The 22,829-nt window shown below is 45.8% G+C and overlaps 2 protein-coding genes across 2 annotated transcripts in view; both read right to left on the bottom strand.

Annotated features, from left to right (window-relative positions):
• Positions 1 to 10,060, bottom strand: part of LOC311131852 (uncharacterized protein) — a 31,984-nt gene extending 21,924 nt beyond the window's left edge. The window contains exons 1-8 of the mRNA XM_084164980.1: positions 10,021 to 10,060; positions 9,833 to 9,898; positions 9,497 to 9,571; positions 9,010 to 9,057; positions 8,220 to 8,274; positions 7,543 to 7,632; positions 6,879 to 6,942; positions 6,690 to 6,756 (exon numbers count right to left, since the gene is read on the bottom strand). Of these exons, the coding sequence (XP_084021106.1) occupies positions 6,690 to 6,756; positions 6,879 to 6,942; positions 7,543 to 7,632; positions 8,220 to 8,274; positions 9,010 to 9,057; positions 9,497 to 9,571; positions 9,833 to 9,898; positions 10,021 to 10,030 (475 nt within the window). The 5' untranslated portion in view covers positions 10,031 to 10,060. The remainder of the gene's footprint in view (positions 1 to 6,689; positions 6,757 to 6,878; positions 6,943 to 7,542; positions 7,633 to 8,219; positions 8,275 to 9,009; positions 9,058 to 9,496; positions 9,572 to 9,832; positions 9,899 to 10,020) is intronic.
• Positions 10,061 to 14,097: 4,037 nt separating this feature from the next.
• Positions 14,098 to 22,829, bottom strand: LOC311131851 (uncharacterized protein; the record flags this gene model as incomplete). The annotated part of the gene is made up of 9 exons (XM_084164979.1): positions 22,745 to 22,829; positions 22,201 to 22,247; positions 21,098 to 21,159; positions 20,828 to 20,905; positions 20,566 to 20,705; positions 18,173 to 18,295; positions 18,039 to 18,096; positions 16,658 to 16,984; positions 14,098 to 16,289 (listed from the first exon to the last, which is right to left on the bottom strand). The coding sequence occupies exons 3-9, from the start codon at positions 21,120 to 21,122 to the stop codon at positions 14,098 to 14,100; spliced, it is 2,943 nt and encodes a 980-aa protein (XP_084021105.1). The 5' UTR covers positions 21,123 to 21,159; positions 22,201 to 22,247; positions 22,745 to 22,829.

Below are 22,829 nucleotides of genomic sequence, written 5' to 3'. Positions count from 1 at the left end.
ATCACAACTGCAGCTACCAGACTCGTATCATGATTGCTAAATACTGCACAATTTAAACACTTGCCCCCCCCCCCCCCCCTAATTCCCCCTTCCCCAGAACACATGTAAATATTGAACTATAAATTACGCCTCCTGTAATATACTGATGCTCAAATGTTTATTCTGTTCTACTGAGACATTTACTTTACGTATTCTTATATTTTCTTATTTCTCATTGTCGAGAAGGAACCTGAAAGTAAGCATTTCGTTGGATGGTGTACACTGTACACCATGTCTATCCTGTACGTGTGACTAATACAACTTGAAACACACACACACACACACACACACACACACACACACACACACTGACAGTAGTACACTCACTTGCATACAGGGAGGCTACAGTAGGACTATTATCTGAAATACTGTATGCACACTATCTAGACATTGACCAAAGGCTCAGTAAGATAAAGAGCAGACCATCTGTACTCAGTACACACACACACACCTTCTGTATGGTCATTTACAACAAAAAGCAAACGGATTATGTCAATTGTCTTTTAGTCCAACTGTACATTAGGCTTATTAGATAACAGGACAGACAGGCGGGGTGTTTTAACATATTGTCCTGTCTATGCATGACAGTAGGCATATAGGCTATAATAGAGGGCTATTGTAATGCGGTAGTTTCTTTGTGTCTATGTGGATTCATACTACTTTCATTGAAGGCCGACAAGCAATTCTTACAGAGTTTCTATTGGTTGGCAACTTTCAATGAAACCAGACATTATTACAGAGTTATTACAGTAGCCTAATAAAACAATGATGAGATGGATACTGTCATCTACATAACTACAGTAAACATTTTACAGCTTTAAGTAGGTGTAGGCCGTCATTGTAAATAAGAATTTGTTCTTAACTGACTTACCTGGTTAAATAAAGGTGAAATAAAAAAAAAGGCCTATATTGAGTTACATAGGTCTAGAGATTAATGCAATAGGCTAATTTACAGAAGATACGGAGATCACCAGGATAGATTGACCTGTTTCAGAGCGAGTTGTTATGGACATCATAATACAGTCTCTTACCCTCCAGTGGGCAACAACTTGTAGGCTACTTTTTCTTGGCTACTTTGTCTCCCTGGCTTGAATCGCTATATATCGCCGTATATCCCTCCCGCGGTACTTTCACTGGTGTTCGCCGGCTCGTCAGTCCTTGTCCGCGGTGTACATTCCTGTCTCCCGGTGGGACTCCAATCTATCCGCCCAAAACGCCCCGGAGCTCCACACTACAGGCCAGACCTATCTGCCTCTGTCTGATCCTACCGCTCTGCCCGCCCTCTTCCACAACGCGGAGATACAATCATGAAGAAGTTGAGTAACCATCTTTGCCAGGCTTTCCTCTCTTAACTCCTCCCATTCTCACTGCTGGAACGCTGACAGTTGAAAACGATTGGAAGTTGGCTCTAGTGACGTTTTTCAAAAATATTACCTTGGGATAATTTATGACAATGTTGGCATAAGTAGGGTAGGCAGGTAAAGTACAGCTGGAGGGTGTGTGTGTGGACTTACCTGTTTGGAAAACACCTCCTGAAAAATAAACTTAATTTGGAGGAACATCATACATCTCAATTTAACCCTCTGGATGTAGTGTTTGGCTCATGGCTCTCTCTCTCCATTCAACAGTGAGCTGTAGCCTGGTATGTTGTTCAGTGGAGTGGAGTGTGCACCCCTCTCTCTCTCCATGTCCCCCATCCCCTCCCCTCTCTCTCTCTATTTCCCCGTCCCCTCCTCTCTCTCTCTCTATTTCCCTGTCCCCTCCTCCTCCTCCTCTCTCCATGTCCCCCATCCCCTCCCCTCTCTCTCTCTATTTCCCCGTCCCCTCCTCTCTCTCTCTCTATTTCCCTGTCCCCTCCTCCTCCTCCTCTCTCCATGTCCCCCATCCCCTCCTCTCTCTCTCTCTATTTCCCTGTCCCCTCCTCCTCCTCCTCTCTCTATGTCCCCCATCCCCTCCTCCTCCTCTCTCCATGTCCCCCATCCCCTCCTCTCTCTCTCTATTTCCCTGTCCCCTCCTCCTCCTCCTCTCTCTATGTCCCCCATCCCCTCCTCCTCCTCTCTCCATGTCCCCCATCCCCTCCTCTCTCTCTCTATTTCCCTGTCCCCTCCTCCTCCTCCTCTCTCTATGTCCCCCATCCCCTCCTCCTCCTCTCTCCATGTCCCCCATCCCCTCCTCTCTCTCTCTCTATTTCCCTGTCCCCTCCTCCTCCTCCTCTCTCTATGTCCCCCATCCCCTCCTCCTCCTCTCTCCATGTCCCCCATCCCCTCCTCTCTCTCTCTCTATTTCCCCGTCCCCTCCTCCTCCTCCTCTCTCTATGTCCCCCATCCCCTCCTCCTCCTCTCTCCATGTCCCCCATCCCCTCCTCTCTCTCTCTCTATTTCCCTGTCCCCTCCTCCTCCTCCTCTCTCTATGTCCCCCATCCCCTCCTCCTCCTCTCTCCATGTCCCCCATCCCCTCCTCTCTCTCTCTCTATTTCCCTGTCCCCTCCTCCTCTCTCTATGTCCCCCATCCCCTCCTCCTCCTCTCTCCATGTCCCCCATCCCCTCCTCCTCCTCTCTCCATGTCCCCCATCCCCTCCTCTCTCTCTCTCTATTTCCCTGTCCCCTCCTCCTCCTCCTCTCTCTATGTCCCCCATCCCCTCCTCCTCATCTCTCCATGTCCCCCATCCCCACCCCTCTCTCTCTCTATTTCCCTGTCCCCTCCTCCTCCTCCTCTCTCTATGTCCCCCATCCCCTCCTCCTCCTCTCTCCATGTCCCCCATCCCCTCCTCTCTCTATTTCCCTGTCCCCTCCTCCTCCTCCTCTCTCTATGTCCCCCATCCCCTCCTCCTCCTCTCTCCATGTCCCCCATCCCCTCCTCTCTCTCTCTCTATTTCCCTGTCCCATCCTCCTCCTCCTCTCTCTATGTCCCCCATCCCCTCCTCCTCCTCTCTCCATGTCCCCCATCCCCTCCTCTCTCTCTATTTCCCCGTCCCCTCCTCCTCCTCTCTCTATGTCCCCCATCCCCTCCTCCTCCTCTCTCCATGTCCCCCATCCCCTCCTCTCTCTCTCTCTATTTCCCCGTCCCCTCCTCCTCCTCTCTCCATGTCCCCCATCCCCTCCTCTCTCTCTCTCTATTTCCCCATCCCCTCCTCCTCCTCTCTCTATGTCCCCCATCCCCTCCTCTCTCTATTTCCCACTTCCCCTTCTCCTCCTCTCTCGCTTTCTAACTGCTGACAGGGAAGTCTGAGTCACAGCGCTTAAACGTCCTCCATGCCGATTCAGCTGCATAGTGTTAGCATAGCAAAGTTCTCCCATGTCCATCAGTCACAGGTGTACCCATTAGTCAGATACTTTCAAATGATTTGCACTTGATCTATTTGCCCTGCCCAGTTTAGGGAACCCCACGCAAAAAGTCCCACAAGTGCAAACTCAGAACCCTGTACGCTGGTGAAGCTAAATGTGGATTATTTGATGTTCTTTCATGTCTCCCATATGTAAACTAAAGGGGCACTGAGTTCTCTTACGGTGTCTCTGAGAGTGTGTGTGCATCGTAGGCCGTCCTTTGTCCTGTCAGATCAGTCCCACCCTGCTCCCCTGATATCCTGCAACACACACACACACTGGCACATGAATGTGTGTTCAGCGTTTGCTCCCCAGGGTGTCTCCCGATCTGGACGTTTGCCCACATACCTGGGTGCACCTTGTCCTGTTACCTGCACACACACACACACACACACACGGACACACACACACACACGGACACACCTACTCTAGACCTGGTTAAGCAAATATAGTGCTCTTGGTTGTGTATGATTAAAACACTCAATGAAAGTTTATTTGCATACATTGTGAGTGTACTACCATACGTGTGTATGAGTGAGTGTCTCAGACTTAGTGTGTGTATGCTGCTCACCTGAATGTTTATTTTTATTTTTATAAGTTAGCAGCTGGAAAGGTGTACGTGTGTGTGAGGTGGCATTGAGGGCGCAGTCTCTTCTAGGAATGTGCCACATGCTTCAGGGCCACACCCAACTTCCCTTCCCCAATCTCTCTCCTTTCTTCCCCCTCTCCACCCCCTCTCTCTGACTCACCCCTCCTAGCCATAGAGCAGAGCCACAGGACTGGGCTTGACTCTGGGCAACAGATAAACCCTGGCCTAGACTAGATGGAAAGCTAGAGAGTGGTAGGAGTGGATCAGTGGATCAGGAGTTTGAGAGAAATCCTGTCTGCAGCAGCAATAGCCTATTGCTCTCTCTCTCTCTCAACCTCAAGTCTCAACCCTAGAGACACTGGAGTTGAGAAAGGGAGGTCAAGAGTGGGTTTAGATCCTCGGTCAATACACACAGACACATAGAGTACACTCACATCCATCTACATACGTTGAGAAAATGATACATGCGAAAATGTATATGTTCCCCTTCAAGTGAGCTTTCCCACAATGCATTTTCCACACTGTAATGTCAAACCTGCGTATCAGGTGACGCAGCCCAAACACACTGAGGTCACACACACAGTGGAGCCGAAATGCTGCGAGGTCATTTCTCACCTTAGTGTGAGGAGTAAAGCTAAACAGCAACATTTCAGCACACTGTGTGTGGTTTTCCCTGCGTGTGGAACTGTGATAGATTACATAATCATGTGTTAGTTAGATAATTAACACATGAGACATCTGTGCTAAGTACCTCTGTTGGCTTCAGATTACTGGTCCCAGTGGAGCTGTATGTGTTTGTGGCTTCTCCAGTATGAAGGAACAAGAAAAGTAAATTACTGTAGGTTTGACTCGACCAGTATGTGACAGAATACTAGAGGGATGAAAACTTAAGAAAAAGACCCCCCCCCCCCCCCCCCCACACACACACACACACCACCCACCTCAGCGAGTTCTGCAGCATTAGTACATATCAGTGTCTGTCAAGTGGAATAAGGCTGATGCTATAATTAACATAATTACAGATTATTACATTGTAATGCATGTAAAGGTTACTCACAAGCCAGAGGATACACACGGTGGTATTTATTTAACCTTAAACCAGGAAAGACCCTTGATGTATTTTATGAGGGCATTCTCATCCCAGCCAGCGGCAGTGTATATTTGAACGGCAGAAAATCCCGGCAGTACACTAACCCAATTTGAAATGTTATGCATTTCCTTGACCTTACTGAAACTACACCTAACTAAACGTAAACATTTCTGCTGCCGGTTGAATATCCACTTATTTTCAATAAGGCCTAAATACCTAGGTTACCATTACAATATGTGTGTGTGTGTGTGTGTGTGTGTGTGTCTTTGTGTGTGACTGTCTGTGCTGCATTCATGTTGGTGAGGTTCGTTTACTCTTATCTGTGTGAGACTCTCAATCCACAAACACTTAAACCTCAACTAGCCTAGACAACTGTATTTAATCTGTTTAAAAGCAAACTGCTCAGCAGCAAATAAATAATCAATAAATAATCCATAAAGAATGATGTACAAATTATCCAGAACCACAACATCAAACAGAGGAACACAATACACAATATCAAAATAGGAACACAATACACAACATCACACATAGGAACACAATACACAACATTAAACAGAGGAACACAATACACAACATTAAACAGAGGAACACAATACACAATATCAAACAGAGGTACACAATACACAATATCAAAATAGGAACACAATACACAACATCACACATAGGAACACAATACACAACATTAAACAGAGGAACACAATACACAACATTAAGCAGAGGAACACAATACACAATATCAAACAGAGGAACACAATACACAACATCAAACAGAGGAACACAATACACAATATCAAACAGATGAACACAATACACAATATCAAACATAGGAACACAATACACAATATCAAACATAGGAACACAATACACAACATCAAACAGAGGAACACAATACACAACATTAAACAGAGGAACACAATACACAATATCAAACAGATGAACACAATACACAATATCAAACATAGGAACACAATACACAATATCAAACAGATGAACACAATACACAATATCAAACATAGGAACACAATACACAATATCAAACAGAGGAACACAATACACAACATCAAACAGAGGAACACAATACACAACATCAAACAGAGGAACACAATACACCACATCAAACAGATGAACACAATACACAACATTAAACAGAGGAACACAATACACAACATCAAACAGAGGAACACAATACACAACATCAAACATATGAACTCAATACACAATATTAAGGGCAGAAGAACAATCACAAAACGTTCACAACTTTGCTTCTACACACTGAACCCTCTCTAACTATGAGCCAAGGAACTATCTGTAATTGTACCCAGCGGTCGTTATTACAGTGTGCAGTTCCAGGGTTCAGTCTGTGCGTCTGTCTGCTGGGTCAGTCGGAGTCTGTCTCCTGGCCTCATCTAGCGACTCCTCTAGATGGCAGAGCTGAGACAACTTCAGCTGTTCTATATGCACACACACACACACACGCACACGCACACGCACACGCACGCGCACGCACACACACACACACGCACACACACACACACACACACACACACCAAACACAGATACATCACAGTTGCACACCTGATGGTGCTAAAAGCCCATGTTAAAGTCTATCATCATGCTAAAGTCTACAGTCATCAGGGTTTCTTACCAGCCTTCAGCAGCTGAGACTTGGTGTTTTCAACACTCTCTATTTCAGCAGGCAGTCTGTCTGGGCTCTGGATGGAAGACACAACACTTAGTATTCACAGATCTGGAAAGACTGGATATGTGAAAGAAACATGGAAGAAGCTCTCTGAAGTCTTTCAGATTTCTCACAGGTACAAGCAGACAAACTCACAAAGACAGAGTGCAGGTTCTTATGCTGCTCTATCAGCTGCTGGAGCTGGTTTTCAAACTTCATCCTGTCAGAAGAAACACACAATACATAGCCTGATCTCTCTAATGGCTGTTGGTTCAAGCCCCCATTCTGACTGTTCGCCCTCCACCTGATCTCTCTAATGGCTGTTGGTTCAAGCCCCCATTCTGACTGTTCGCCCTCCACCTGATCTCTCTAATGGCTGTTGGTTCAAGCCCCCATTATGACTGTTCCCCCTCCACCTGATTTCTCTAATGGCTGTTGGTTCAAGCCCCCATTCTGACTGTTCGCCCTCCACCTGATCTCTCTAATGGCTGTTGGTTCAAGCCCCCATTCTGACTGTTCGCCCTCCACCTGATCTCTCTAATGGCTGTTGGTTCAAGCCCCCATTCTGACTGTTCGCCCTCCACCTGATCTCTCTAATGGCTGTTGGTTCAAGCCCCCATTCTGACTGTTCCCCCTCCACCTGATCTCTCTAATGGCTGTTGGTTCAAGCCCCCATTCTGACTGTTCGCCCTCCACCTGATCTCTCTAATGGCTGTTGGTTCAAGCCCCCATTATGACTGTTCCCCCTCCTCGTGATCTCTCTAATTGCTGTTGGTTCAAGCCCCCATTCTGACTGTTCCCCCTCCATCGCTACAGTTACCGGTGTTTCCTGTGTTTGAGCTTGGTCTCCTGGATCTGACATCTGTACTGTTCTATCAGGTCCTCACTCTTCCTGTTCAGCTGCTGCTGCCTGTGAACAAGGACACATACACACACTTAACTTGTTCAGGTGCTGGACAGGAAATGAGGAATGTCGGCCACTGTGATATGCTTCCTGCCACTGTGATATATTGAGATGCACAGACCGACGCGTCTTCATCAGGTCCTACAGAATTGTCAGAGCGTTCAAATAACTCACAGTGGGATCACATCAGAGTTGATTTATTTACCAGCAGCAGCTTTCTGACATATGGTGTGTCTTCATCCTGTTTTGTCAGGATTTTTAGAGTCAAAGTTTCCACCTACAGGTGTGTAGAGTTGAACCAAACAACAGATGGTGCTGAATAACTCCTCTTGTCACAGGTTCGGTAATGATGCCAATAAATCCATTGTTCTGTTTTCAAGTCTTTCTGTTTGTATATGTTTTCATCTGAAACTGACCCTGAATAGAGATCACGTCTGCTCTAGGGCTGCATAAACATGAAGATATGCTGCCATCTAGTGTTTGATCTGAAGAAGGGAACTGGTCCGGAAGCTGGCTGCCTGACCACAACAAGGTGGGTGGAGACTGGAGAGAGGTGAAGGTGCACCTAATACCAGGCAGGTGTAACGGCTCACCTGGTAGAGTCCTGTTCCATCTCTTCACACTGGAACTGCAGCACCCTGCACAACTCTGGGATAGAAACAGCATCATCAGTTTTAAATTGACAAAAGCATCTGTAAACGTGTTACCTTTGAGAGCACTATGGATTTCAGGCATAGAAGGTGGATAAGGTCTACTGATTTTGGTAGTAGGTTCATTCATGTGTTGTAATATTCTGTAACTAGAAAATTAAGAATGACTGATAAACGGTATCAGGTCTTTGAGACTGACCACAATCCTCAGCTCTAACATCAGCATACCATTGAGATAAGTCAGTGTGTAATATAACTAACCCTGAAAGTCAAATAAAACAAACGTCTACACTAAAGGCTTACTCTATTCTAACCCAATCATCATTCTGTTGCCATGATGTCATGGCAGGAATCTCTCAGTATTTCCAGAATGGCTACTTTTCTCATGACATAAATACAAATGTATCTTAGTTTAACAGAGCGAAAAAAATAACAATAAAAATACACTTGTTTGTAACGTAAATGTAAATGTAACTGTACTATAACAACTTAATATAACACCTAGCAACCTTTTCTAGAGATTTTAGCCTCTTGGTAAGCTGTGCTAAGGCCTTCCAAACGAGGAAAGTGTGTATCTCTTTACTGGAAGCTTGAGGACTTTATTTTTGCTATAACCTTGAAACTTTTCAGATTTTTATTTTTGAGAAATGTGAGGAAGGGCATCTGTTAAACATTGAATAAAATGTGTATGGCCTTAACGTGAAAGTGAGTGATCTGTGTGTTGTCACTCTACCCTCTTTCTCTTTGTGGACTCCCTCCAGTTGGTAAGCTTCCGTCTGTACTGGGGGGAAAAACAAGTGATACTGGTGTCATTAATTTTGTAAACTTCAGGACTACTAGAAAACCAAGACCACTAACCATCACTTCATCTTTTTCTAAACTGTTTAAACTGTTCCAATACTTTAAACAAAAATCCTGTCTTCGGAGAAGTAGGCTTATCTCTGATCTGTGATGGTTGGATGTCTGAAAGCAGTAGAGATCGTTTTTTCCCCAGTCTAGTCACATTGGATCAGTGATTACCCAAAGGAAGCTACCCACTGGGCACACACTGGTTGAATCAACATTGTTTCCACATCATTTCAATAAAATTAAGTTGAACCAATGTGGAATAGATGTTGAATTGATGTCTGTGTCCAGTCGGAAAGGAAGAAGAACCAAGGGTGTATCTAATATTACTAAGTATGAGAACAAAGCCATGAGATTTCTTCAGGGTTTCTTACGGGCATCGAGTTCTTCCTGCAGAGAGTCTCTGAGTGAGTGGGCCTCTTTCACCTCCTCCTCTGTAGCTCTCTTACCTGAGAGAGAACACACAAACACATAAATCCACACCACACAGCATGCATAGCCACACTTTTACTGACACAAAACCATTATGGCTTGAAGGATGCTGTCTTCCGCAAGATAAATGCTGACAAAAAATACTGAATCAAATTTCTGTTATTAGCTTGAGTTCTTCATTTATCATGTATATTTTCAAACCTAATCAACCTCTCTCTTCCATTAGGCATGTATGAGGAATTTGTAGTGTGGAAGGGGTTAATAATAGCTAACCTTACCTTGTTGCAGCTTTTTTAGTTTATTCATCAGCTGCTCAACTTTGGGTTCCACATCTTCATGCCCACCTGAAATATATATCATCTTGGCCTCTCAGGACATTATTCTCAAGGCAATATTTGTAAAAATTTGATATGGAATATAACTTATCTAGCTAAGTCAAACTATTTGTATGTTTGCCTAACATTACCCTCTTTCATAGAAGGTCTAAGGACATCCTCAACATTAAAAGATGAACCTGTAAAGAAACAAAAAAGTGCTATTGAGTAAGAACCTGTCATAGCTAACGTTAGCTGGGATTGAAACGGCTAGGTAGCTATTGAATGTACAGAAATACTGTAGCTATCTATCTATCTACAGTAGTTAGCTAGCTAGCTAACTTTGTCATCCAGTTGGAGTTGGACAGCAAGCACACTTCTAAAAATATATATATATCACTAGCTAGTTAATTATCACTAACCTACAGACACGCTCATTTTGAATACTCTGGTTTCTCCTTCCAAAAAGAGAGAGAAAACGAATTTATTATCCTGAAACAAATTCTCATAACATTAAATATGGATAACTCGCTGCGTCCTTTCCGTCAGGGCCGTTATAAATTGGCGCCTTTGACTCGCCGCGCGGGGCAGGGACAGGCAGGGACAACCTCGCTCGGTTCCACAACAGGTGACGGACTGGCCAGCACAACGACGATTTTCTCTTTGTGTACTAGCAGAAAGCTTGTCATTATTTTGCTAATTTTTGCCCATAAGAAATATATCCACAGCTGCTTTCACTTTCTGAAAAGGGTTGAATATTTATTGATTCAAGACATTTCAGCTTTTTATTAAACAGAATACATTTTATAAAACACATTTACATTTTTAGCAGACGCTCTTAACCAGAGCGACTTACAGTTAGTGAGTACATACATTTTCATACTGGCCCCCCGTGGGAAACGAACCCACAACCCTGGCGGTGCAAGCGTATAGATCAGTGAAATCTCAATTAAATACATTTTTAATTCAGGCTGTAACACAACAAAATGTGGGAAAAAGTCACTGACTTTGAAGGCCATAAGGTATTCATATACAGCAGCAACACAAAGGTAAGCAATTGTATACAGCAGTAACCGCACAGATGGAACAAGGAGCCAGATGTTCCACTGGACGTATAAATCTGAAGCATCCGGTTGGAATTTCCACTCCCCACCAAATATGGTGATGAGAGGAAGCCAAGTGGTCGGCAGTGGGAGCGTATGGAGCGGGGTGGAACTCGTCCGACATTCTGCTGATTTTATCAGAAAAGGCCGATCTCAATACAGTTTTATGTTCCCAAAACTCAAATCTGTTACGAACAATGCAATACGTTTTGTATACGTGACCCTTTGCCAAAGTTTATTTAAAAAATGGCGTTGTTTACAAGGAGTGCAATGGCGAATTGAGTTATTGTACACACACACTTGAGAGAGGTGTCCCCTAACATATGCAAATAAACACTAGAACGCGCCAACAGGATCTCGCTAGCTCGTGCTCGTCTCTGCCAACCTCCTTGCTTGTTCTGCCCACTATGCTTCATTTGCTCCTATTGAAAACGACACAGATGAACTATCTTAGGTTAGTTTGAAATATATTTGGTAATGGTGCCTGAATCTCAATGGGGAAACAAATAGAAAAAGAATAACAAACACTACTTTACTCCAGCTCTGCCACAATGAACCATAATACAGTCTTTCTCTGGACCCGCTGAAAAAGTAATGCCTCAAGATTGATCCTGCCCACAAATTGACACTGGGCCACAGTTCAATGCTACTTTCTGAGTAACGTGTCATAAGTGCTGCACATTAAAAAATGTATTATTTTTATTTTTATGAACAATGAAACCATTGAAAATGGCTCAACTTGAGCAGATTTGGTTCCATTTGTCAAATTATTATTATTATTTAGAGTATACAACACAACTTAATTTTGGTGAGCCACTAGTATGAACCAAAGTCAAAGGATAGCCTAACACTGGCCAGACCCACGTTGATGAACTAAACCCCATTGAATTAGGAATCAGAATACTAATTTAATAGGATCTCTCTACTAAACCCAACTTCCTGAGGTGTGCCAAGTGTGAAAACATACGTAAAAATGTATGCACACATGACTGTAAGTCGCTTTGGATAAAAGCGTCTGCTAAATGGCATATTATTATTATTATTATTAAAACTGTGTAACAAGTCCTCCGCTGTGCCTCTGAACCTCAATTTAAACAACTTATTCAGCTCTGCTTCCCTCCACTGGTCACAAACTGATAAAGCGACTCCTTCTGGATATTTCTGGAAAGGTCAATGTTGAACCCCTAATTGAGCCCTCTTAATTGTGTAAAATAAACCTTAAGAAACATTTATCAGTAACAGAGTTGAACCGGTGAGTTGAATCGTTGACAGTTTTATGAAGTCATGAAATCTAATTACATGTTGACAAGGGAGGTACCCGTGTTTACAACAACCCATAATCAGCACTAAAACCAACAGAATCCAATCCAGTGTATAATTAAGCAATAAGGCACGAGGAGGTGTGGTATATGGCAAATATACGTCAGCTAAGGGCTGTTCTTATGCACGACTCAACGCGGAGTGCCTGGATACAGCCCTTAGCCGTGGTATATTGGCCATATACCACAAACCTCCGAGGTGCCTTATTGCTATTATAAACTGGTTACCAACGTAATTAGAACAGTAAAAATAAATGTTTTGTCATACCTGTGGTATGCGGTCTGATATACCACGTCTGTCAGCCAATCAGCATGCAGGGCTCAAACCACCCAGTTTATAATTAAGTGATAATTCACTGGTGTTGCAGTAATTAACATTTACCAACAGATGGTATCAACGTGCCATTTTACACCCATAACAATAATGCCAGAGAAGCCGGTGTTTGGAGGATATATTGGCACGGGTGTTGTTCGTCTCAGGCCGGCAAACCGTGCCAATATATCCTCCAAACACCGGCTTCGAGGGCATTATCACTTTCATACAATGGGTTACCAACATATTCAAATAATTATTTACATATTTTAATAAAAAACATTTTTTATGATGAATTTCTTCATACTGTTTCATCCTTCCACGAGATATAGTTCCGACACAAATGTAAGGTTGCTACCCAAGCCGGCTGGTCGTTCGTTCTATCGGTTCGGTTGCCAGAGAGAGACACGTCCCAGTCGTTAAGTCTTTTTGTTCTGTGTCTATGGACGCGACCCAGTCGTTAAGCCTTTATGTTCTGTATCTATGGACACGACCCAGTCGTTCAGTCTTTTTGTTCTGTATCTATGGACGCGACCCAGTCGTTCAGTCTTTTTGTTCTGTATCTTTGGACACGACCCAGTCGTTCGTTCTAAATGTTCTATTGCCATACTGGCTGGCAACATTCTTATCCCTTGCTGCTAGCTAGCCAACTACGGCTAATTTACAGTCACGTCAAACAGTGCAGTCAGAATAACAGCAAAGTAGCTGCATTTGCATTTGTTTAAGCTGTTTTCTAGTGACATTTATTTGAATACCACCATAACAATGAGCTAATGATGCGCGATTTCGCCTGCCATAGAAAATGTACTCTCTCGTCAGGACACTGTTGTTCAGAGAAACTAGCCAACAACACAGCTAACACATTCACTTCAAACTGAAGCTGGAAAGACTGCAAACTAGCTGTACTTAGTTTCATTTTACCTGTTTTCTATTGATATTTCTTTGTATATATCCATAAAAATGATGTTGATTCATGATTTCGACTGGCGGAGAAAAGCTACCTGTCTGTCTGTCTCATCCCGACTCCGGACACATTCATTACTATGCAACAGCTGGAGATTGAATTTGAATATTGAAACAAGGTTGCAAATGTCGGAGAGACAGATAGCAAGGTTTATACAACTCCCTGCTGTTGAACACTAAATGTTAGTCTAAAAGAAATGTGAGATAAGATCTAGATGCTTTTTATAGCGGAGATCAAGTTTATAAATTGCCTGGCTGGGCTGATGAGACAGTGGATTCCGCAGTCAGATGGAACAGAGTAAATACTAGGCAATTTAACTTCATAGATTTAGCGGTGGTATCTTGTGGAATTGACACCGGTTGGAATGCGGTTTTAACCAAACAGCTTCCCACCAGTTGAATTAAAAAAACATAGAACCCAGAGTGCATAAAACAAACACACAAAACACCTGTCCATTTAAAACAACATAAAGTCAGTGTCTAAACCACCACTAGAATAATCATCCGTGGTGGTTGTATGGTGTGTGGTAGTTAGACCCAGGGAGGTCCTGGTCCTGGAGCTTCCCAGGGACCCCAGGCAGGGATGTGGACCCAGTAACCTACTCTTTGACAGGGAGGGCTGGGGAGGATGACTGAGCCGTGTCGGGGGGACAGGAGCTCTCCATGACCTGGAGAGAAAGGATGAGGGTGGCAGGGTCTAGAGCTAGACACCACCACACATGGGGGGCTGGGGAGCTCCTGTGGCTGCACGCCCCCCATGATCCTGGGGAAGGGATCAAGGTAAGGATGGGGTGCAATCTCCTGGGTGAGTTGATGGCGAGGGTACGGGAGGGGCTGGGGTTTGAACCCGCTAGGGTTAGAGTGAAGGCGGTGTGGGCCAGGGTTGCTTCTGATCCCATCAGAGACAACTTGGTAGGGGTCACAGTTCATTCTGTGGCCCTCTGGGTAAGGACCAGGGTGTGTCTCGTACCCCTCCGGACCTGTTCTATAGGTGTCAAGGGTCAGCTGTGTGCCTCTGTAGGTCCATGCTCCTCTGAACTCTGCCTCACACAACTGCACCTCCTGCATGGGTTCTATGTCACACATACGACTGCTCATGTCTCCTCTGTGAAGGACTGGCCCTGCCTGATCCCTATGAAGGGCTATGTCATGTCTGAGAGCTGCTGTGTCAACCTGAGCTCCTGTAAACCCCTGCGCCTGGTGCCGTTGTGGAGGCTGGCCTTGCAAATACTGTTGATGGTGAAAGCCAGAGTTTCCCTCCCTCTCTCTCTGCTTTCCTCCCCATTTCTCCCCCTCCACCATGACCCCCATTTCTCCCCCTCCAACTCCTTTCTGAATTTCAGCTCTGCACTGCTCCTCTTCCTCCATCAACTGACAGTCAGTTAGCCCCTCTCCTGTAGCATACAGACGGTCAGTTGTCCTCTGCCCTGTAGCACACCCACGGTCAGTTGTCGCTTCTGTTGTTTGGTACATTCTGTCAGTTGATCTTTCTCTTGTATGGTACATTCTGTCAGTAGACCTGGTTCCTGTGGAATACCCACTGTCAGTTGTCCTGTCATCCTCTGCAAGCCTCTGTCCCCCAGCAGAACGACAGACATTCCTCCTCTCCTCCTCCTGTTTTTCGTCCATTAGAGGAGTGTTGGTCAAGCACTCCTCCTCTTCCTTGCAGATGGAGAGACTGCCAGTAGTGAAGAGACTCGGTTCGGCAACAGATGCTGTGTCGGTGATCATGATGTCTCTGGCACAGGCTAGACCAGAGTCAGTAGTGCCCGGTCTGTTGTCCTGCCCCGCTCGGACACAGAACTTGGTGTCAGTGAGTCGTTCATTCTCTGAATACAGACGGTCAGTTCTGTCCTGCTCTCTCCTCAGGTGCACCATGGCAGTTGTGTTTTGTTCTTTGACCGAGTAGAGACGGAAAGTACTGTTTTCCTTTCTGACCAAGTACAGACCGTCAGTTGTGTTTTCCTCTCTGCCGGGGTACAGACCATGGTCAGCGAACCTCTGTTCTTCTCCCAGAGACAGACCGTCAGTGTGTGTGTCCTCTCTGCTGGGGTACAGACCATGGTCAGCGAACCTCTGTTCTTCTCCCAGAGACAGACCGTCAGTGTGTGTGTCCTCTCTGCTGGGGTACAGACCATGGTCAGCGAACCTCTGTTCTTCTCCCAGAGACAGACCGTCAGTGTGTGTGTCCTCTCTGCTGGGGTACAGACCATGGTCAGTGAACCTCTGTTCTTCTCCCAGAGACAGACCGTCAGTGTGTGTGTCCTCGTCTCTCGTAGTTAGCTGCTGATCAGGTATGGCTGGGTCCAGTCTCGCAGCAGTCGTAGTGTGTGTGTATCCCGCGGTGTGTATGTATTCAACGGTGTGTGTGTTTCCGAATCTTACTGCGACTGTGTTTCCCAGCTGACCAAGCGAATGCGAGGGTGTGGGATGGGGCTGGGGTGAGGCATCTATGGTGGGGGAGTGAAGGGGTGAGGAGTGTGAGGGGGAGGTTTCCAGGCTGAATGAGTTCCTCTCCAGCAGCAGGGGGCCGTCAGTCATAGACAGAATCACCTTGAACACCGGCTCACAGCAAATCAGCTTCGCAGGAACCCCCTGTAGTCCCGCCCCCTCAGAACCACCCAGTAACGTCTGACCTCCATCTGTGACATAATCAGGGGTCGGGGAAAGAGAGGGGTCATGCTGCCATGGTAATGTTGACGCAGGACGCTTTAGTGAAGCACCTTTAGTGAGAGAGGAGAGAGAGAGAAAGAGAGGAGGGGACAAAGAGAGAGGGAACGCGACAAAGTGGGAGAGGGAGCGAAAGAGAGAGGACACTCACAGAGAAGAATGATAAATGGCAGTAGAGCGTGAGATTAACAGATGAGAAATGTAATGGCCAGTTCTCTTCTAAAGGACCCACACCCACAAACAACAGCAACCTGAGTAGAAATGTGTAGCAGGGGATGATTCAGAAATAGAAGTAAGTAACATAAAAAAATGAATTTAGCCAACTGTCAAATAGGTATTTCCCACACGGTGGTGCCCAAACCAGACTTTAACCACCATAGCAAAGTTGGCGTATCATCCCATGAGGCACACATACACTCACCAATCAGGGACTTGGTTTCATGGAGAAACCCCGCCTCCTCCCCCAAGCTGAGTTGTGATTGGACAGAGACACTCCGCCGCAACATAGGGGACTTCTCTGATTGGCCAGATGAGTTCCGACTCTGGGCAGTCGGACTCTTCCATAGGACGGTTCGGTTATCAATCTGGACTACAGGCTTCTCAGGTTGGACATAGAGCCTCCGAGGTGATATAGTGGTTCTCTGTGATTGGATGGTGAGATACTCCGACTGGACTGATGGCTTCCCTGATTGGCTCTGGAGATATCTCTGCTCCCGCTCAGTCCTGATGGCATGCAAGAGGATGAGAGCTGGAGGAGGTAAAAAGAGATAGAGATAGAGAGGCGGGAGAGGGAGAGAAGGGGGGGGGGGGGGGGGGAGAGTGAGAGAGAGGGGGAGAGGGAGAGAGGGGGGGGAGAGGGAGAGAGAGGGGGGAGAGGGAGAGAGGGGGGGGAGAGGGAGAGAGAGGGGGGAGAGGGAGAGAGGGGGGGAGAGGGAGAGGCGAGAGGCGGGAGAGGGAGAGAGAGGGGGGAGAGGGAGAGAAGGGGGGGGAGAGAGAGAGGGGGGAGAGGGAGAGAGAGGGGGGGGAGCGAGAGGGGGGAGAGGGAGAGAGAGGGAGAGAGGGGGAGAGGGAGAGGGGGGGGGCAAGAGGCGGGAGAGGGAGAGAGAGGGGGGAGAGGGAGAGAGGGGGGGAGAGGGAGAGGGGGGGGCGAGAGGCGGGAGAGGGAGAGAGAGGGGGGAGAGGGAGAGAAGGGGGGGGGAGAGAGAGGGGGGGGAGAGGGAGAGAGAGGGGGGGGAGCGAGAGGGGGGAGAGGGAGAGAGAGGGAGAGAGGGAGAGAGGGGGAGAGGGAGAGGGGGGGGCGAGAGGCGGGAGAGGGAGAGAGAGGGGGGAGAGGGAGAGAGAGGGGGGAGAGGGAGAGGGGGGAGAGGGAGAGAGAGGGGGGAGAGGGAGAGAGAGGGGGGAGAGGGAGAGAAGGGGGGGAGAGGGAGAGAGAGGGGGGAGATGGAGAGAAGGGGGGGGAGCGAGAGGCGGGAGAGGGAGAGGGAGAGGGAGAGAGAGGGGGGAGAGGGAGAGAGAGGGGGGGAGCGAGAGGGGGGAGAGGGAGAGAGAGGGGGGAGAGGGAGAGAGAGGGGGAGAGGGAGAGAGAGGGGGGAGAGGGAGAGAGAGGGGGGAGAGGGGGAGAGGGAGAGAAGGGGGGGAGAGGGAGAGAAGGGGGGGAGAGGGAGAGAGAGAGGGGGGAGAGGGAGAGATGAAGGAGATGAAGACAGAGGGAAGGTGGGAGGGGGAAGAGGGGAGGATAGAGTGAGTGAGGCAGACTGGTAATAAACAGATGGATGAACGAAGAAGAGGGGATGTAGGCCGACCATCACTCTCACTGTGTGACGTCATCTTCTCATACATGGCAGCATCCAACTCCAGCACCTAACAGAAAGACAGGAGATTAGCACGCACACACACCTGTCCTGCGCACACACACACACCACACACACACACACACCTGTATGTCCCCGGTTCCTTCTCTCTTCTCCAGTATTTGAGCCATCTCCATAAGAGGCCGGGCCAGCATGGACAGGTCAGGACTCGGCTTCCACTCTGACACAAAGTGAGAGTGATGGACTTTCTATCCAACCACAGCCAAGGGAGAGAGGAAACACACACACACACACACACAGGCGCGTTAGCGCTGAAGGTGCAGCTTTTAATTGGAATATCCAGGTGAACAGAAGAGAAGAGCAGTTTCAGATAAAGTCAATCATAAATCAATCCGGTTTATTACAAGTTGCAACAGGGAGACACCAACCAGCACAGGAGCAGAGAACATCTTGGAGACAGGCCCTTAATATCCTAATCAGACATGTAAACACCAGCATCTTGGAGACAGGCCCTTAATATCCTAATCAGACACGACCAAATGTTCTGTAAACACCAGCCTCTTGGAGACAGGCCCTTAATATCCTAATCAGACACGACCAAATGTTCTGTAAACACCAGTATCTTGGAGACAGGCCCTTAATGTTCTGTAAACACCAGCATCTTGGAGACAGGCCCTTAATATCCTAATCAAACATGACCAAATGTTCTGTAAACACCAGCCTCTTGGAGACAGGCCCATAATATCCTAATCAGACACGACCAAATGTTCTGTAAACACCAGCATCTTGGAGACAGGCCCTTAATATACTAATCAGACACAACCAAATGTTCTGTAAACACCAGCTTCTTGGAGACAGGCCCTTAATATCCTAATCAGACATGACCAAATGTTCTGTAAACACCAGCCTCTTGGAGATAGGCCCTTAATATACTAATCAGACACAACCAAATGTTCTGTAAACGCCAGCCTCTTGGAGACAGGCCCTTAATATCCTAATCAGACATGACCAAATGTTCTGTAAACACCAGCCTCTTGGAGACAGGCCCTTAATATCCTACTCAGACACGACCAAATGTTCTGTAAACACCAGCATCTTGGAGACAGGCCCTTAATGTTCTGTAAACACCAGCATCTTGGAGACAGGCCCTTAATATCCTAATCAGACATGACCAAATGTTCTGTAAACACCATCCTCTTGGAGACAGGCCCTTAATATCCTAATCAGACACGACCAAATGTTCTGTAAACACCAGCATCTTGGAGACAGGCCCTTAATATACTAATCAGACACAACCAAATGTTCTGTAAACACCAGCATCTTGGAGACAGGCCCTTAATATCCTAATCAGACATGACCAAATGTTCTGTAAACACCAGCCTCTTGGAGACAGGCCCTTAATATACTAATCAGACACAACCAAATGTTCTGTAAACGCCAGCCTCTTGGAGACAGGCCCTTAATATCCTAATCAGACATGACCAAATGTTCTGTAAACACCAGCCTCTTGGAGACAGGCCCTTAATATCCTAATCAGACACGACCAAATGTTCTGTAAACGCCAGCCTCTTGGAGACAGGCCCTTAATATCCTAATCAGACACGACCAAATGTTCTGTAAACGCCAGCCTCTTGGAGACAGGCCCTTAATATCCTAATCAGACATGACCAAATGTTCTGTAAACACCAGCCTCTTGGAGACAGGCCCTTAATATCCTAATCAGACATGACCAAATGTTCTGTAAACACCAGCATCTTGGAGACAGGCCCTTAATATCCTAATCAGACACTACCAAATGTTCTGTAAACACCAGCTTCTTGGAGACAGGCCCTTAATATCCTAATCAGACATGACCAAATGTTCTGTAAACACCAGCCTCTTGGAGACAGGCCCTTAATATCCTAATCAGACACGACCAAATGTTCTGTAAACACCAGCATCTTGGAGACAGGCCCTTAATGTTCTGTAAACACCAGCATCTTGGAGACAGGCCCTTAATATCCTAATCAGACATGACCAAATGTTCTGTAAACACCAGCCTCTTGGAGACAGGCCCTTAATATCCTAATCAGATACAACCAAATGTTCTGTAAACACCAGCCTGAGAGGCTTGTAGGGAGTCAAAACAAAAGGCAGTGGCTGTCAGCTACTACAGAATCACACAGTGTCATCAATACAGCAGTGAATAATCAGTGTGTCCTCAGTCCTTGTACCTCCAGTCTGAGAATAATCCATAAAAAGTCTTGTGACCTTCAACCCCCACCTTGAGCGTCACAAGTAGAACCCCGGAAATGATGTGGATTACAGAAAGTCCAAATATGCTAAACATGGTGTTGATCACTCTAAATTAAATATTTTGTCATCTTAAATATGACCGTTGCAAAGCTGTGTTAGGCTAGCTATAGGTCAGTGATAGCGTAAAGAGATGTGCGCGTTAAACTGTCCAGGTATTACAGTAACACATCAGGACCCTAAAGTAGCTTGTGAGTGAACAGCACAGATCCAGAAACGTCCTTACTATGTAGTTGTATCTGTGGAGACTCCCCATGATGTGGCTCCTGACGTCCACTTTACTGAGACTACACACACACACCTCACACAGGTACACCGCCTCAGAGTCCCCGCCGAGCATCACACACTCTGTCACGCAGCTCAAACCTGAAACACACACACACACACACACACACAGGCACACACAGGTCAAAGTAGACACATTGGTCAAATACCCATACGTGTATCACAGATAAACACACACATATACACACACAGTTGTTCCTGACCGATGATGGGCTGCAGTCTGTTCTTGTTGTTCAGATACACCCTTAGAGAGACGGACAGCAGGCTCTGGCCACACACAGCTACATGAGGATGAGAGAATGAATAAATTAATACATTAATGAATGAATGAATGAATGAATGAATGACAGGATGAATGAATTAATTAATGAATTAATGGCAGGATGACAGGATGACAGGATGTACGAATGACAGGATGAATGAATGAATGAATGAATGAATGAATGAAAAATAAATTATAACCCACAGCCTACCTTTGTGTGCTCCTCCAGGCTGCATAGTGGCAAACGTCAGGAGTCACAAACACCTTAACAACCTAGAGAGAGAGAGAAAAGAGAGAGCGAGAGCAAATGATGGAGAAAGAGAGAGGGAGAAGGAAAGGAAACACTATGTATGCAGACACCACAAGGTGGTGGAACTACACCAATAATAATGTATAATGTATTAGCTAGCTGATAGACTACACCACTCTCTACATCTGTGTCAATTTGACTTTTGCCATTTTATAGCACCAATTTTTAGGTAAATTACATGTCATCTGATTACAAAAATACAAGCTAATCAGTTACTTTACCCAGCAAAAATATTGTAATCAGATTACAGATACTTTTGAAAAACTAGATTATTACTTATTGGATTACTTTTAAATTCAGAAAGGATGTTTGCAAAAAAATACTATATGACACTTTTCTGTTTTCTCAATCACATTCAATTCAGAGTTGTAAAAAGGTGCAAGTTTAAGTTTGTTCCACCTTAGCGAGTCTGACCATAAGTCAGAGACCACTATGATGACACACCAAATGCGTTTTATGGATCCTTTTTGGATCTTCTTCTAATGCCTCTTGAGGGGAAAGTAATCCAAAAGTAACTGAAAGTAATCAGAGTTTGGGTAATCCAAAAGTTAGGTTACTGATTACAATTTTGGACAGGGAACTAGTAACTGTAACATATTCTGCCTGCCTGGCTAGGAGCATTTTGCCTGCCTGGCTAGGAGCATTCTGTTTGCCTGGCTAGGAGCATTCTGCCTGCCTGGCTAGGAGCATTCTGCCTGCCTGGCTAGGAGCATTCTGTTTGCCTGACTAGCTCTCAATATTTTCTTCGTGTTTAGCAAAACGAAAGTAATATCCAAGAAACTTAACTGAAATGTCAGAATAAAAACATTTGACTAGTTAACTACCAATTCAGGGCTAGCTACTAGCAATGACATTTGCTAATGAAACTCCGACAGACAGTCTGCGTTTTAGTTTTTGTGGTGATAGGTAGCCAAATTACATAGAAGCCAGCAAGCAGCTAATGTAAGTAAAAGTTATTAGCCATATGCTAATTAACATGTAAAAATAATAGAATGAACACCTACCTGTCTGTACACCACGTCGGAGTAAATGGTGTGTTTGATCTGTCTGTCTGAAATAAGTTTTAACAAAAACGTTTACGTTTTAATAAAAAGAGATTAGGTTACAGACACTGACTATTAGCAACTCAACGACCACACTACGTGAGGACTGCAAGAGGACAGATGCTCACACAGCGGGGGAAACTTGAGAGTAGTGCTGAACCCAACCAAGAGAAGTGGGGAATTTATTTCAGTCTTTCAAAGTGTCAAAGAGTTTGAGGTGATGATAAGACAAGGATTATTTATTGGGTCAAATTATCCACAATAAGATTCTAGCCTACTTTGATCCACACAGGGAATCGGCGAGAGCGCAAAAAGTTTTAATGATCTTGTCATGCGATGGTGACATGAAGTGAACTTAGCTATAAAACACTAAAGAACAAAACAGCCATAAAGACAGTTGCTGTATGACGAGTTCCCTGTGTAATGTCACCGTCAACTGAACAAAACCCTCTCTGCCAGCTAAACGTGGACTGCCAATGCAAAAATATGCCTAGTCCCAAGTTACCATCCTCAGTGAGCTGTCTGCCTGTCACTGTCCTTGTGTTTCCTTTCCGCAGTGATTCCAGACATGCTCTCTCTCTCTCGCTGGC

The sequence above is a fragment of the Coregonus lavaretus genome (assembly GCF_964263955.1).
Source record: "Coregonus lavaretus genome assembly, chromosome: 7".
Lineage (NCBI taxonomy): Eukaryota > Metazoa > Chordata > Actinopteri > Salmoniformes > Salmonidae > Coregonus > Coregonus lavaretus.
This window is presented reverse-complemented; position numbering and strand designations above follow the sequence as displayed.